This window comes from Pituophis catenifer, unplaced genomic scaffold, assembly GCF_029215685.1.
Source record: "Pituophis catenifer annectens isolate HBS135680 unplaced genomic scaffold, rPitCat1.0.hap2 SCAF_6, whole genome shotgun sequence".
Classification (NCBI taxonomy): domain Eukaryota; kingdom Metazoa; phylum Chordata; class Lepidosauria; order Squamata; family Colubridae; genus Pituophis; species Pituophis catenifer.
Genome location: NW_027256886.1, coordinates 29497782 through 29515083, shown reverse-complemented (window position 1 = coordinate 29515083; position 17302 = coordinate 29497782). Strand labels below are relative to the sequence as shown.

General features: G+C 35.7%; 1 protein-coding gene across 1 annotated transcript in view; it reads left to right on the top strand.

Moving 5' to 3' along the window:
• COL4A3 (collagen type IV alpha 3 chain) overlaps positions 1-17302 on the top strand; it is a 69572-nt gene that overhangs the window by 12829 nt on the left and 39441 nt on the right. Inside the window, exons 3-16 of the mRNA XM_070944944.1 lie at positions 2236-2325; positions 4432-4476; positions 5494-5538; positions 5983-6045; positions 6227-6280; positions 7441-7467; positions 9219-9299; positions 10185-10247; positions 11532-11567; positions 11689-11730; positions 13354-13431; positions 14433-14495; positions 15176-15232; positions 15630-15674. Of these exons, the coding sequence (XP_070801045.1) occupies positions 2236-2325; positions 4432-4476; positions 5494-5538; positions 5983-6045; positions 6227-6280; positions 7441-7467; positions 9219-9299; positions 10185-10247; positions 11532-11567; positions 11689-11730; positions 13354-13431; positions 14433-14495; positions 15176-15232; positions 15630-15674 (789 nt within the window). The remainder of the gene's footprint in view (positions 1-2235; positions 2326-4431; positions 4477-5493; positions 5539-5982; positions 6046-6226; positions 6281-7440; positions 7468-9218; positions 9300-10184; positions 10248-11531; positions 11568-11688; positions 11731-13353; positions 13432-14432; positions 14496-15175; positions 15233-15629; positions 15675-17302) is intronic.

Below are 17302 nucleotides of genomic sequence, written 5' to 3'. Positions count from 1 at the left end.
TGCATAATGGGGTGAGCTCCCCGTTACTTGTCCCAGCTTCTGCCAATCTAGCAATTCGAAAGCACGTAAAAAATGAAAGTAGAAAAATAGGGACCACCTTTGGCATTTAGTCATGCTGGCCACATGACTATGGAGACGTCTTCAGACAGTGCTGGCTCTTCAGCTTTGAAACCGAGATGAGAACCACCCCCTAGAGTCGGGAACAACTAGCACATATGTGCGAGAGGAAATTTTACCTTTACCTTACCTAGACCTACATGGCATTGGCTCTTGGTTTCTTGGTCTTGTCTACCTTGAGGGACTGACACCATCTTTGAAGTCAAGGTTTGATTGGAATTCTTCCAGTCTTGTGGGGAATTATTATTGTAACAATGAAAAACCTTGCCTTGCACAAGAAAATTAAATACAAAAAAATAAGGGATATTAGTTAGCAAGTACACTAACGTAATTGGTTGCTTGAACTCTCTCTGAATTCCCCTTTCAGTAGGGAAATTTTTCAATGATCAGAAATTCAAGTTTAACTAAGAAATTCATGGTTAAGTCCAACTATCATTCTCAGTCACCAAAGATGTCCCTAAAAGAAAAAAAGGTTTTGCAGTAGAGATTAAAGCATGATGATGGAGGTAATCCTCAAAAATTTAAAAGTAGGTTCTAAACATTTAAATAATGTTCTAAGTTATAATTTCTCAAATAACTCTTTTTTATGAACCTTTATTGCAGAAGAATGGTTTTTGTCTGCTGGGGACAATAACATACACTCCCCCCCCAAGTGGTGAATGCTGGGATAGCACAATATAAAAAAATAAATGCAGAAAATAATAATGTTGAGCAGGCACATTAACTTAGCAAAATATCATAGCAATTCTAAATTCACATTATACAACATTGCTCGCTGTGCTGGTGAAACAGTTTCCGTATATTGCAGACATTCAACCAAAGAATGAGCACATATATCTCCCAAAAATGGGCATTTAAAATTGATGGAAATCTAATTTATAATATTGACTTATAGGCAAATCATATCATAGCAAGGAAGCAGAGCAAGATAATTGCACTTACATTCTATTGGCAATTAAATAAGTAAACATTTCAGAGAGATGAAGCAAAATTAGCTAAGCATGCAAACATGATTCAAAGAGGGGCCCTTAGAGAATTAGAAATCATTAAATATGTAAAATTGGAAGAAGAAACGGATTGAAAGTATCTCTTCTTTAGTTGCATTACAAGGATGCAAAATACAAAACAAAATCCAATCAAAACCCCCAAAACAAAATTAGTCTCCAATGGAAAAAAGACCCTCTCCCCCATCCTCCCGCAAGTCCTTTGATGCTGGGTATTGCAGGAAGGGAGGTACGAGGAATAATGAGGAAAGAATTCCGGGAGTATAGATTCCTAGTGGGGTCATCCCAGTTGCTTAGATAAATCAACCAGACACTATATGAAGTAGGAAGGTGTTGGAGGTGGGTAGTCTCTTTACTTACAATGTAAAATGCTTCATTTCATGCAGTGAAGGAAAAGGCATTTTAGAGGTCCCAGATAGAGAAAGCAACAGAAACCATGAAAGCATTGCTGTACGGTGGTTTTTATTATTTTATATCAGAACCAGCTCTTCACTGTCCAGTTCCTTTGGTCCCACCAGAAATTCTCAAGGGATGCTGAGATATTTCCTTCACTGTGTGATTAGACTTTTCTTGCATTGGAAAAGGTATTAAGATCCATTAAGAACCTCCATAAGGTCTCACAACTCAGTCTGTTTAACAGTAGAGGTGTTATCTTTCTGATAATGGTCAGGTGTTCTCTTGAAATGAGAACATCTGACCATACAATATTCTCTTTGGAATATTGTAGATCTTTCTTGGTTGAATTCTGCTTGGTGCTCCAGTCTTGACTTTATTTTTAATAGGCTTCTTTTTAGAATGGGTACTGAATGGCTTGCATAATTTTTTATCTACCTAGTAATGAAAGTTAATGAAACTTTTCTTATTTCCAATATAGCCACATTCCCGCATGTCCATTTTAAGGACTGCATCTTCCTTTGATATGAGTTTTCACATATAAGTATTCATGTATTTATGTGATGAATTATACTTCCAGTTTATTTGATGATATAGATATCTTTTGCCTGGATGTATTTTTATTATCTACATGAGGATATAATGAATTACACAATGAATAGCACTATTCTGAGTTTCTAGAATAACTAAAAATAAAGTATTAAATAAATTGTGTTTACAGGGAGAAAAGGGCTTTCCTGGTTACCCTGGTCTACCTGGTCAGATGGGCTTCCATGGCCCAGAAGGTCCTCCTGGACCACAAGGACCTAAGGTATTTATAATCTACTATGATTACATATCAATAAGTGAATTACTGATGATTTAGATAATGCTGAAGAGTAAATGTTTCTACACTCATAGTTGATTGCCAAAGCCATGAGCCATGGAACCCCTATTTGGGCACAAGAGGACAAAGTCCTACCCCCCACCTTGAATGCCATGGAACCTTATCTAGTCTGGCCCAGGTACAAACTGATAGTCTGAGAAGATTCCTGTATTATAAGCTTGAGCAATAAAATAGCTGATAGAAAATATGTACAGCTTAGGGTTGAACTGTAGGCTACCAGTGATGATATTATCTAGTTTGGTAATGAAATGTCTGCAGGAAAACCAGCAAGCTCAAACAGCACCAAGGACCCCATAATAAAACAGTCAATTGAACTCTTCACATGTGGATCCGATTATTTGTTCCTAACATTGTTGATAACAGATGTACAAGAAACTTCACTTTCCATTCTGCCATTTCCATTTATATATGAGCTTGACAATGGACTTGAAGTCTATCGTTTCATTTCCAGGCTAGATTTTTTTTTTTTTTATAAATTTGATTTATATGCCGCCCTTCTCCGGAGACTCAGGGCAGGTTACAATGTGTTAAGCAATAGCCTTCATACTTTTGTATATTTTATACAAAGTCAGCTTATTGCCCCCACAAACTGGGTCCTCATTTCACCTACCTTAGAAAGGATGGAAGGCTGAGTCAACCTTGAGCCTTGGAGAGATTCGAACCAGCAGAAATTGCAGGCAGCTGTGTTAATAACAGGGTGCGTATACCACTGTACTATCAAGGCTCTTAAGATACAGCAAAGAGAGTGTATAAGTACAATGCCCATTTTCAATTGTTCTACCCACTCTGTAAAATGTACATGCTTAGCATTTAAAATACATCACACTTCTATAGATGTTTTCAAAAATGTGTTTCACTGAAATGTGGTATGAACTCTTAAATACTTTGTATAAATAAATGAATTTTGATTCTTTGGCTAGACTGAACAAATAATGAAAAAATGGGTACGTTTTTGCCACATTATTTAATCAGTACTGTCAATAGTAACCATTTAGCATAAATAACCTTATTTAACTGTGATCCATAAATTAGACTAATTCTATAGAAGACAAGCATTCTAAAATCTTACTGGTTTCAATATTAGATGTTTGAACAACAATAACAAAAATTGCTTAATTTTTACTGTTTTCTCTCATTTGATGCATTGGCAGAGAGAAACTAGCATCCCAGCTACTGGATCACTCGTTTTTCATGTCCTTAATCTTATATTTATATATATATATATTAATTTTGATTTATATGCTGCCCTTCTCCGGAGATTCAGGGTGGTTTACAAGGCATTGATATCCTTGATGTGACTCTTTACTGCTTTTCCTTCCAATAAAATGTGTGTTTTTGGAGTAAGGGAATGTATGTGTGTATGGGGGTTTTTTATCTCCCATCCACAAACACTTCTAGAAGGGAATATTTGAAATTTAAAGTTGAACTGTGGAATCCTTGATGCCTTCTGTCCTTGGCTGATTTTTGCAGGTGTTTCATAACTCAACTAGAATAATATCTGCAAGGACTTTTGCATATATTGGTCCTATTAATTGAGCATTTGCTCAGTTAATAAATGGATATATTAAAGACTGAATTTTAAGTAGCTAGCTTATGAATGTACCACATGGACCATTTAACATCAGAAAGCAGATCTGCTATCAGTTAAAAGTTGCTGTATAGTTGTAAAACGCAGGAATTTTTCTGACTATGAAAATTTCATTTTATTACAGAACATTTTTGCATTGCTATTGCTTTTATATTGCCAATCTTTTTCACTGGTGTCTTTAAGTTTCACATAAGTCCTATAAGTAATCTTAGTTGAGGTAAAATAAATAGCATCCTAAAGGATTTAGAAAACAGACATAGATTTTTAATATTTAAATGTTAAATGACTTCGGTCATTCTAACTGGTAATTTTGGTCTTACAATACTTATCTGGCGAATGAGATTAGAATGGAACATTGAAAAAGTGGATGAATTACATATTTCAGCTTTCTGCATTAAGGTAATGTTTTAATCTAATTAATTCTACTTTCCTTTATTTTCTAGGGTTTTTCGGGGCCAGTAGGTCCTGCTGGAGTTAAAGGTTCAAGGGTTGGTATTTTATTATACTATATTAAAAATAATAATCGGCATTTAAAAATATTTGGCACAATATCAAAAGCTGGTCACATTCCATCCCTTGTAATGGGACATGCAATTAAATTGTAGTAGACTAAAACCTAAATGGACTAAAATGCTTCCAAAGGAAGATATGGTGGCTCTGAAAAAACAGCACTAATGACTATGGCAAAAAATAAAGAGCTGGTGAATAGATTGTCTCTTTGGAATCTTTCTGGATAAGAAGATGGGAGATCATCCACAGGCATTCCAAACAGTGGGTCTTTATCAGGTGACTGCAAAACAGCTGTCCCTGGAGGGTTTGATCCCGGGAGATGACGACCATTTTGTTTGCAACCTCAGTTGGCACCTTTTAAAGCAGGGCGGTCAAACTCGTGGCCTACAGGCCAGGTGTGGCCGCATCATGTGCTGGCCACGCCCACCCCCCAGTTTAGCAATACATCATGTAACAACAAAATGATGATGTCAGTTTGACACCCCTGTTTTAAAAGACACTAAGAAATTTTAATAATATTTGGAATGAATAAACTATCTGTTTAATATTCAGGTGGTCCTCAACTTATGACCACAATTGAGCCCAAAATTTCTGTTGCTAAGTGAGATAGTTCTTAAGTAATTTTTTTCCCATTTTACAATCTTTCTTGCCACAAATGTGAAGCGAATCACTGTAGCTTTAGTGAATCTGGCTTCCTTGTTAAGTTTGCTTGTCAGAACGTCATAAAAGGTGATTGCATGACCTCAAGTCACTGGAACTGTCTTAAATATGTGTCAGTTGCCAAGCATCTGAATTTTGATGTGACCATGTGGATGCTGTAATGGTTGTAAGTGTGAAAAACAGTCATAAGTCACTTTTTTCAGTGTTGTTGTAACTTCAAATGGTCACTAAATGAACTGCTGTAGGTCGAAGACTACCTGTACTTTAAAATCACATCCAATGATTAAATTCTTAGTGCAATGTTTTGTTCTCCTCTTTTATTCTTTTATCCTTAGGGTAAGCCAGGAGTTCCTGGTTACTCTGGTCCTCCAGGTCTTCCAGTAAGTATAATAACATTTATTGAACCAATCTGGATATTTGCATTTAGTTAAACATCTTATGGGACGCAGTGGCTCAGTGACTAAGGCACTGAGCTTGTCAATCGAAAGGTTGGCAATTCAGTGGTTCGAATCCCTAGTGCTGTGTCACAGGGTGAGCTCCCATTACTTGTCCTAGCTTCTACCAACCTAGCAGTTTGAAAGCACATAAAAAATGTGGAAAAATATGGACCACCTTTGGTGGGAAGGTAACAGTGTTCCGTGCACCTTTGGCATTTAGTCATGCCGGCCACATGACCATGGAGACATCTTTGGACAGTACTGGCTCTTTGGCTTTGAAACGGAGATGAGCACTGCCCCCTAGAGTCGGGAACGACTAGCACATATGTGCGAGGGACCCTTTACCTTTACCTAAGCTTACTTTGACAACCTTGTAAATACTTTCAGGGTGAACCCGGAAATGCTGGCCCTCATGGAGCTCCAGGTATACCAGGATGCAATGGAACAAAGGTAAGAATGAAACAGAAATTAATAGCATTACATTAAGATGCAAGTTGCAAAAATAAGTAAAACATTAGCTCTGATGCATTTGGAGTAGGATGTGCACATGGAGTAACAGAGCATGTAACTGGAGTAACTAGAGACCCTTGAGAGTGCCTTTCTTATCATCTTCTCTTTCTCTTTCATTCAGGGTGAGCCAGGTTTTCCAGGACTCTTAGGACATGGGGGACTTCCAGGATTACCAGTAAGTTTTGGTCAAATATGCCACTTAAGAAATTCATTGTTTTTTTAATTTATATATATATATATATGTTTTCTGAGGTTTTCGCGGGTGTTTGTATGTAGGTCTTTGGTTATTCGGGTTTTCTCCCACGTAAAATTGGAGGTGTCTTGGCAACGTTTCGACGAAGATGAAAGATGACGAATGAGACTTCGTTGAAACGTTGCCAAGACATCTCCAATTTTACATGGGAGAAAACCCGAATAACCAAAGATAGATAGATAGATAGATAGATAGATAGATAGATAGATAGATAGATAGATAGCTGTAAAAAAAGAAGCAGACATACTGCGAACTCCAAAACTTAAAATTTTAAAAGAATTAAAATTTTATTTTACTAAGCTTTTGTCAGCTATCTGCTGACATCGTCAGAGTATTAAACTACCATTACAGAGATCTCTGCGTTTATATGCCATTAATCATTTAGCCCTTGCGCATGTAATAGGCCCTTCCAGCCGTCTCCCACTTGTAATCAGCTGTGTTGTTTTTGCTATATATATCCTTATTTTCTTCCCGTATTTGTTAATCACCCAGTCCTATCATACTAAATCTTGTATAACAAAGCAATACATAATCAAGAATATATAAAGAATAAGATAATAATCCAAGATACAGAAAGCAAAAATATGCAGATATGAACTGCTACGCATCACCTGGAGCCAAAAACTCATTGAAAAATAAAGGCTTTCACAATTTCTCTGAATATAAGAATATAAGAATGGAAGAGACTTCCTGAAACTCTAGAGCACAGGTGAGGGACTATGGCCCCTTTATGACTTGTGGACTTCAACTCCCAGAATTCCTGAGCCAACCATGAATGAAGTGAGGTGAACAGGTTCGGGGGAACAAAGAGAGAATTGACAGAGGCCTTCATATTGTTCTTAATACCGTTGTCAGGGATAATTGCAAGGTGCTTACTTCTGACCAGTCAGAAATATAGAATTAATTAGACAACTATTTATTTTTCTCATTTCTTATAGTTTTATTGTTTCCAGTGGTCTTTTTCAGCAGTTAGAGATACTTGGCAATTTTGAATATTTCACTGGATATCTATGTCCCTATTTTAGAAATGTGCATTTCTTCTCTTTATATGATTGTTTTATAATGTATTTCTCTCCGTCTAGGGTTCTAAGGGCATCAAAGGAGAAAAGGTGAGATACTTATAAAAAGTGAAATAATGATCTACAGTAGCCTAGGAACATAGGTATCCATTCTTAACTAGAATGAGTCCACAATAATGATATGAGCCTTATCCTTCCTTATTTGGGATTGACATTGCATGAAGTTGTAGTAAAGTTGGGGTTGAGTTGCATGTAGCTGTACTTTTTGTTGATGTACAATCCATGGTTTGTCACTTGCCCTTGGTTCCCCTACAGTAGTGGTGGGTTGCTACCGGTTCACCCCTGGTTCGTGCAAACCAGTAGTGGCAGTGGCAGGAGGCTCTGCCCACCCACCCAGACGTCATCAAAAACACTCTGCATGCGCAGAAGTGCCACACTAGCAATAGCAAACTGGTAGCGCCAGGATTTGAAACCCACTACTGCCCTACAGACACTTGTTTTCATTTCCTTACCTTTGCCTCTTATATTACTGTATTCTGCTCAATGTTTTCTCAGTCTTGCTATCATTTTATCAGTATTATTTATTGCCTATTATGTCATACTTTCTCTGGGAGAAGAAATCAATATTCATGGGAGTCAGTCCTAATTTTATGCCCATTGCAAAACAAGACCTTGAAATAGAATAATTGAGCTGCTTTAGTCGATGGTTGGCTGGGAATTTGACTTTGGGTTTCCATGGTCTAATTACCAATTTCAATATGAGGGACCACCACATTACACTGATCGTGTAAGAAAGTTCTGTTGGTGTGCTTGTATATTTTTTGCTCACTGATAAAATATGGGGGGGGGGGGAGTAAACACAATATTTACAAAGTGCATTACATTTACATTGGTAAATATTATTTCTTTGTGGTAGTATTGTTCACAAGAACAATCATTTATCTCCCAAAGATTGCAGGCAGATTGTGAATGAAAGGAATAAGAGTGAACAAGGGAAATGATAAGATCTCTGGTTTTCTATTACCAATCAGAATAGAACAAGGGAATAGCAGAATAACATCTTTGGAAGAGACCTTGGAAGTCTTCTAATCCAAGATAAGCTCAGGCAGGAAACCCTATACCAGTGATGGCTAACCTTTTTGCTGTCGCATGCCAAAAGAGGGGGGAGCGGGAGGAGTTGCAGGCGCGCATGCCCACATCCATAATTCAATGCACCCCACGCATGCCCACGCAACCTCCTTCCCGCACTCCCCCCACTTTTGGCATATGATGTTACGCTGGGCCCAGTAGGCTCATTTTTCGCCTTTCCCAGGCTCCAGAGGCTTTCTTGGAGCCTGGGGAGGGCGAATATGGCCTTCCCCACCCCCCTGGAAGCCCTCCAGAGACCATTTCCCGATTTTTGGTGGGATCGGAAAGCCCGAAAATCAGCTGGCTGGCACGCACATGCATGCTGGAGCTGAGCTAGGGCAACTTGCATGCCCACCAATACGGCTCCATGTGCCACCTGTGGCACGCATGCCATAGGTTCGCCATCATGGTCCTATACCATTTCAGACATATGGTTGTCCAACATCTTCTTAAAAACTTCCAGTGTTGGAGCACCCACAACTTCTGGAGGCAAATTGTTCAACTGATTAATTATTCTAACTGTCAGGAAATTTCTCCTTAGTACTAGGTTGGTTCTCTCCTTGATTAGCTTAGTTAGTCAATCATTAGTTAGTTAATCATTCTTTCATATCATCTAATTACCATTAAACAGTTAATCAAAATATGTTTGCTACATTTAATTCTGCCATTCTGATCAATGGAATGTCCCTCCCCCCCCCCATTTAATTCTTAAGGGAACTTCGGAAAATGGATTCAATAAAGGTTACAGTTCTTCTAAAGGTAATCCTGGATTGCCAGGAGTGCCTGGAACTCAGGTAAGCTTGAAATATATCTTCTGAAAAATAATTGTATTTAAAAAAATGAAGAAATATATTCAGTTTAATTTGAATTGGAAATCACAGAATCTTTAATTAAATTAGAATCATATTATATCATGCAAATCAGGATTTCTAAAGTCAGGAGCTATTGGATTTATTAATTATGTATTCAAAAAAAGAGTGTCACTTTTGTAGGCCCAAAGGAAGGAAGAAAGAGAAGGTGTGGTCCCTAGTCTAAAAATGCTTTGCCATTGTAGATGATCACTAGACTATCTAATTATAATGATGGCAATTTTATATACTACCAGTCTTCAACCTCATACTTTCAGAAATTTGGCACTCCAATTCTGAAAATATTTTTCACTTTAAATAAAACTTCAGAATCAGTAGGTATGAATACAATAACCACACATAACATCAAGCTGTTCTATGTTAATTGGGGTTTTCCAAGTTTACTTAGTACATCAGATGTAAACATATTACATTACACTTAGTGCTGTTTGCACTCCCAGTTTTAAATCTAGTTTCTTTCATTTTAAAAAATATTTCTTCTTTTGCTTTTGATGCTTCTATAGGCTAGGTTCAAAAGATTTGATATTATGGTCTTGGTTAAAAAGTTCTTTTCTTCTCAGGAGGAAAGTTTTCATTCAGTAAAAAAAATTCAGTAAATCTGCTTCTATAAGTATAAAGGAACTTTAGGATCAATGTCAATGTCAGTCCTTATATGTTATAATTTAAAATCCTATTACTATGCAATAAACAAACTATTCCTTAGTGGAATGATAAATTCACTACATGTATTAATTATGTTGAATATATGTTAATGGGGAAGAAAAAACAAGAATATTAATGACAGATATAAATATTATTTTTTTCTTAAAGGGTAAGCCAGGACTTCAAGGATTTCCTGGGACAATTGGACCTCAAGGCCCTTCAGGTTTTCCAGTAAGAAATTTTAAATAGTTTGTAGAATTTTAAATAAATGTTAGCTTTTATTCTACTTGGAAGCTGAATTAAATATTTTGTTATCTTGGAAATACATTTTTATACCTTTATTTATATACCTTTACATAGCTTTTATACAAAGCTTCATTTGTATGTTAAAGCTTAGCCAATTTTTCTCATACCTTCTTCCTTTCTTATCAGCTCCTGTCCCATTTGCCTGGGAACTCTTTCTTGTTTGGGAACTATTTTTTATTTTGTCTTCTTCAAAGTCTTTTTATAGTATCTCACTACAAACTGCATAAACAAAATCTTCCTAAGCAAACTGTTTTACTTTTAAATCTACTTTGAGTGGTTCTTGAGAATTTCATCATTTTCACATAAATTCACATATAAACACATGTTGCTCTATATTAGGTGTGATATTATATATTAATCCATTATATGCTAATGACAATGTATTAGCATGTTTTTATTAAATGCATATACTGCTACATCTTGCAATTCTTGAAGGTTCACAATAATGAAAAATATTTGAAATTTTCCAATTGATGGTAAATTTAAATTAAATTAAGACACATGACATAACCTAGTCTACATCAAAAATCACTCCAAGATATATTAGAATAATTCCCTTTCCACTAGTTTCTGGAAGGTTATTAAGAATGAGGCCAAACTCATTTCCAGGAAGAAGCCATTCCAGAGACCTAGAGCTATAAAAGAGAAACTTGTCTTTGGGTCTCAGCCCTCTTCACTTCTGAAATATTTCTTGGGGAAGGAACCTAGATGCCAATCTATATAGAACTTTATAGATTAAAAGCAGAATCTTGAATCCGTCTGATACCAGTGTAGGGTTCACAATTGGTGCTGCATTTTATCTGATTTCTGATAAAATATGAAGTGCCAAGTGATGTTCAAAAGTCCCATATAGAGTGCGTTCCAGTAGTCTAAATCAAGACTACTGGATCTAGACTACTGGAAGAGTGCATGAATCACTGAAGTAAGTAGCTCCAAGTAGACCCACAGCTGGCCAATTTCCTGGCTTTTGACTCTGCCTGTTCTTCCAGCAGTGCTTTTGGTCCAGAGAGCATATTTAATGATAGAGTAATACAAGTTCATCAATTAATGTGGTAATAGATAGGACCCATATTCTAATACTTATAGTATATTATTGTACAGAAAATATATTCATTTACAATTTTTCTTATTTGCTATTTTCAAATAATATATTCTTGTAATGCATTTATAACAAAAAACCCACTTTTATTTGTGTTTTGTACATTTTAGGGCACAGTAGGAAGAAGAGGACCTCAAGGGCCCAAGGTATTGTTAGAGTTATAATATAAATGAATAATACAAATAATTATCCTAGCATCATTTATTCATAGTGTCACTGTTGTTTTAGACTTTTGAATGCATTTTAAATGAAGGTTTTGCTTTCTAGGGTATCATGGGTATTGATGTTATTGGATCCAGAGGAATAAAGGTAAGTATACATAATTCTATCACTCTTACTATAATTAAATTAACATATTTCTATTTTATTTAGCTTTCCCACTAACTGAACGTTTATCAATATAATTAATTAACTCTTCTTCTTGCAATCAATTTAGTTTCTTCTACAACATTATAAATCTGTACAGTTTACGACTACAACTGAGCTCCAATTTTGTTGCTAAGCAAGACAGTTGTTGAGTTTTACCTGTTTTAGGAATGACCTTCCTTGCCACATTTGTTATGTGAAACACTGCATTTCCTAAGTTAGTGTTATGTGAACCTGGCTATCCCAATGTCTTTGCTTGCCAGAAGGGTGCAAAACTTGTTTACATGACAACTGGGGCACTGCAACTATCATCCCAATTTTGATTACATGGACCATGGGGATGTTGTAATGGTTGTGTGAAAAACAGTCATAATCCACTTTTTTTATGTGTCGTAACTTTGAACAGTCACTAAACGAATGGTTGTAAGTAGAGGGCTACCTGTATCACATTATTTGAAAGCATGTATCAAAAGAACGGGAACAGACAAGGCAGAGCAGGCCTGGGCAGTTATTTTTAATGAAATCCGTCAGTCTGCAGCTAGTGTGCAGTCAGTTCCAGAAGATCCCACACCTTAGTAAAGGGGCAAAGGGAGTTTTAGAAATGAGGTAGAAATTACATTCTTCTGATATTGTACTTCTACTGTAGAGGAATGGTGGATAGAAATCATTCAAGAGTTTAGATTGTATGTTCAAATAAATGGTTTTTGATTTGAACACCAGCTACAATAAAATAAACTTTTACTATAAAATTAATGAAGGGTTATTCCTGACATAAATTAATACCATTACCAAGATATTTCTGGTAACAAATTGTAAAAGGAAAAAAAAATAGTTATATATAAACTCAAAAATACATACATCAAAGAAACTTCTGAAAAGTATGTTAAACTACCATACATAGCTAGATAAAATATCTCTCTGGTTTAAACTTAAATCCTTATCATTCTTTTGCCAAGTCAGAAAGCTGTTTTATAGAGAATTAATTTTGAAGACCCTTGGAGCAACTGTCTAATTAAACTGGATTTGTGTAAATTAACTTTCTTTGAAATATATATTTTAATCACTACAACTGCAGGATAAGCTTAGTTGTGATTTATTTAATGCAGTCAGTTACTATTTCCAATAAATGAAATAAAAAGGAGATATTTATATAATATTGTTCTTTTTTATCCAATACAAAATAAAAAAACAGTTTAAATTGAATCTATGAATTATAGGAACTAGTGACTTTCTTAATTTGATGATAAAAACACATTTGTCTACCCTACTGCTATTCTGTAAGTATGTTCCTCAAATGTTATTCTTTAGCATACATCATGCTAAATCCCCTAACCATACATAGAAATAGTGAAGAGTAGAAGAAAAGCCTGTTTGATCAACGAAATAGTTATTTGAGCATTCTGTGCCTCATAATGGCTAAAAATTTGCATCCAGGAACCAACCAAATCATGAGTCCTGTTTGTGTTAAGAATTACTTGATAGGCATGCAGATTATTAACCAATGATGGTTATCTTCCATTAATTTATCAAGTCCATTTTAATAACACTTTTTAATTATTATTTCAGGGTGATTGTGGCCTAATAGGTCCTCCTGGACCATCTGGAACAGTTATTATAACATTAACTGGAGCAGAAAATACAACGGTAACAACATAATATTGTTAAGATTCAATACAGGATGAGGTGCTGTATTTATATGTTCTTTGGGAAGTTTTGTGCATAAAGAAATATTTTAATAAATGGGATCTGGAATTAGAATTAGAATTAGAATTAGGTTGCTAATGCATGCTGTTTGTCACCATTTAAGGAAAGGAAGGATCTTTTTCATCATATCAGGCTGCCCCAACTAACCAGGATAACTATGGGAGATGCAGTAGGACTGCTTTCAGCAACATTATTACCACCAACCTCTTTTCCGTCCCTCCTTCCTTCCTTCCTTCCTTCCTTCCTTCCTTCCTGTCAAAAACGCACTAAAAAGGGAATATACCTTCCTCTTCCTGCTGAACAGAAGAAAATAAAGAACAATTTAAGCTCAGCAAATGGTGTTTCATCTACAGTGGCCAGAGAGTTTGAAGGTGGCAAGAAACAATCTGGCATCAGAACATATTTTGAAGTATTGCTGTTAGAAAATACACCACAGGGGGGGGGGGAATCATGAATGGCTATTGAATTTAGAGAAAAAGGACTAGATTCAAAGATTGCATACAAATGAACAATTGATAAGTTTGTGCAAATCACTTAATGCCCAAGGTATATGTAATTGATTGGTTTCTAAGCCTGGGAAACTAGGAGTTATTCTTCTGTTGCTTAATATCCACTGAAGGGAGGGAAACGGTGCTGCTGGAATAGATTATCAGGAAGCAGGACACGAATTCTGAATTCATATCTTTAAAGAAAAAAAAAATCTTCAGAGGTTCTCCCCTGCCACTTCTTCCTCCTCCCTGTCCTTTAGAAAAACGAAACAAAGAATAAAAGTCCTTTAAAAGAATGAAAATACTAACTTGGCTTCAGCTTTGATCTCCAGAGAAGCTTTTTTAAAACGTGAAAGGAAAGAGGGAGAGAAGATGCCAGTGCTGCTGCTTGATAAGAGAATGGTGAGAAAAAAGCAGAGAGAATAAAGACTAACTTCAAGGTCTTTGTTACAGGGATTAAAAGGAGATAAAGGAGACCAAGGTTCTCCAGGACATCCGGGACCACCAGGAGAACCAGTAGGTTGTTCTTAATTGTTATCTCAGTTGCCACCTAAACTCTCCATAATAATATATTTCATATTTTCTTTTCTGAACTATCGATTATGGTCATATTTTTACTTTCATGACTTTGATCAAGCCAGGGAGGATTATGAATACCAAGGACTTTGGATACACAGCATAAAGAATGTCCGCCTGACTTTACACCCACAGAATAAAGAATGTCCACCTGACTTTATTTATCTGCATACTGCAAAATGAAAATGCAAACATTAAAATTACTTTTACCAAAACAAAGAGCAAGGCAACAGAACCCCGAACACACAGTAATGGAAACAAAGAGTGGGGGGGGGAACAAAGCAAGGGGAACAGTGCTTGGTCATTTAAGTGCAGCAGATACCAGCACATTCTTTGCCTAAAAAAATGTTCATTAATATCTGGCTGAATATTTCTGTGAAAGTATCTTCTAGTGTACATAAGTCAATTCCTTCAAGAAGAAAAACTTTGAAACACATATCCAGAATTCTGTGACATTAAATATGGCATTACAAATTTTCTGTTGCTAGAAATAATTAAGATGTATTAACAGCAGCATTTGTATTTTCCAGATGTTAAAGTATTAATTCAGTTTTGCAACTTGTACGTTCAGTGCATTAACATGAATTAAAATCCATTGTTTGGGGGGGGAATCTCTTTAGGGTTTATATGGTGATTCCTCTACTATAAAAGGAGACCCTGGAGACCCCGGCCATCAGGTATACATAACACTTTTTGACAAACCTTTATGAAAACCATCTGTTGTTGTGGAAACTGTTTTCAATCCCACATTTAAATTTATGTGTTTAGTTGCCAATTTTGGATGTTCACCTTTTTATAAAAATGGAGAATATTGGACCTTCGTTTCTATGTATTCAGTTTATTAAATCATGCTTTATTAGATTCAAATAGTATGTTTCAGTACAAGTTTATAAATATTATTAATTTATTTGTTTAGCAATAATGGTTATCATATGCTATATCAGGGCTCCAACCTTGGCAACTTTAAGACTTGTGGATTTCAGCTTAAGTCTTAAGACATATAGCACATTAGATGTGCTATATTATATCACACTGTATACTACTTAATGTTCCTTTTATTATTTCTTTTATTAGGGCAGGGCAGGAAAGAATGGTGGTCCTGGCTCACCTGGTCCCCGGGTAACAAGAACATATTGAAATTGTTTTATGTCATAAATGATAAGAATTATTATTAAATTTATAATTAGTTATTACATGTATATACTGCCCAACTCTTATAATTCTGCATTCCAAATGGATCTATAGTAGCAATATTTCAGGCTTGGAAAAGCAGTGTACTACTGACAAAAAAAATTGACTTACATAACAATGTTCAAATTATAGAGAGGTGAATTATTAAATACTAAGATCAGTTGCAGAAAAGAGCCAGTAGTAATGTGCATATGGTTGAATAAGATTGCAAAAATCTACTCCTTTAGCAGATTTAGTTGAGTGTGTTCCTTGCAGTTTCTTGGAATAAAACCATGGATTCCGGACTTTGGTATGTAAAGGAAGCCAAACTAGGTACCAATCCAAACTAAACTCCTCTGGAAGAAACAAATAGAAAATAAATCAAAACCAAAACCTGAAATCTAGAAGGAAATGTCAAAGAGCAAAACATTTGAAACATTAGATTCATAATAGAAGAGAAAATAAAATGGGAAACAAATTAAGGTAATGGGATTCGGAACAAATTTTGAAAAGATGATAAAAACTATCTATGATAACCAAAGGGCGAGTATTTTAGTAAACTGAGATAGGACAAAAATATTCCAGATTAGAAAGGGGGTAAGGCAAGGATGCCCCCTGTCACCATTATTATTCATTTTGGCTCTAGAAGTCCTGCTACGGAAAATCAGAAATAACGAGGAAATTAAAGGTTTAAAGATCAGGAAAGAGGTCTACAAAATGCAAGCATTTGCGGACGATGTAGCCTTAATCCTAGAGGATCCAATAGAATCGGAACAAAAAGTGCTAGAGGAATTGGGCAAATACGGAGAGGTGGCAGGCTTTAAATTGAATAAAACTAAAACCAAGATATTAACTAAGAATGTAACCGAGGTACGGAAGAAAGAGATAGAAGAATTGTTGGGACTACAGGTTGTTAAAAAAATAAAATATCTAGGAATTTGGGTAACCACAAGGTGTTCATCCTTAAAAGATGATAATTATACCCCTTTAATTAGGAAAATGAAACAAGACCTGGATAGATGGAAGAAAATAAAATTGTCACTTTTGGGAAAGATAGCTGCGATTAAGATGAACATCCTCCCTAAAGTACTATTTTTATATCAAAATATACCGGTGAATTTAGATAAAAAAAATTTTTCAGAATTAAACAAAATCATTAGGGAGGGGAAAAAACCGAGGTTCTCTCTTAAAATTTTAAAGGGAAAAAGAAATATAGGAAGATTTGGACTTCCCGACTGGGAAACATATTATAGGCAGCTAAGTTAGTCTGGATAAGGGACTGGGCCACGCTGGAAAATAAGAGGATTTTAACTTTGGAAGGCCACGATTTACAGAGAGGGTGGCATGCATACCTATGGGACACAGAGAAGAATAAGAAAACATATTTTCATAGATATAAAATTAGAGATTCTTTCCTGATCTTTAAACCTTTAATTTCCTCGTTATTTCTGATTTTCCGTAGCAGGACTTCTAGAGCCAAAATGAATAATAATGGTGACAGGGGGCATCCTTGCCTTACCCCCTTTCTAATCTGGAATGTTTTTGTCCTATCTCAGTTTACTAAAATACTCGCCCTT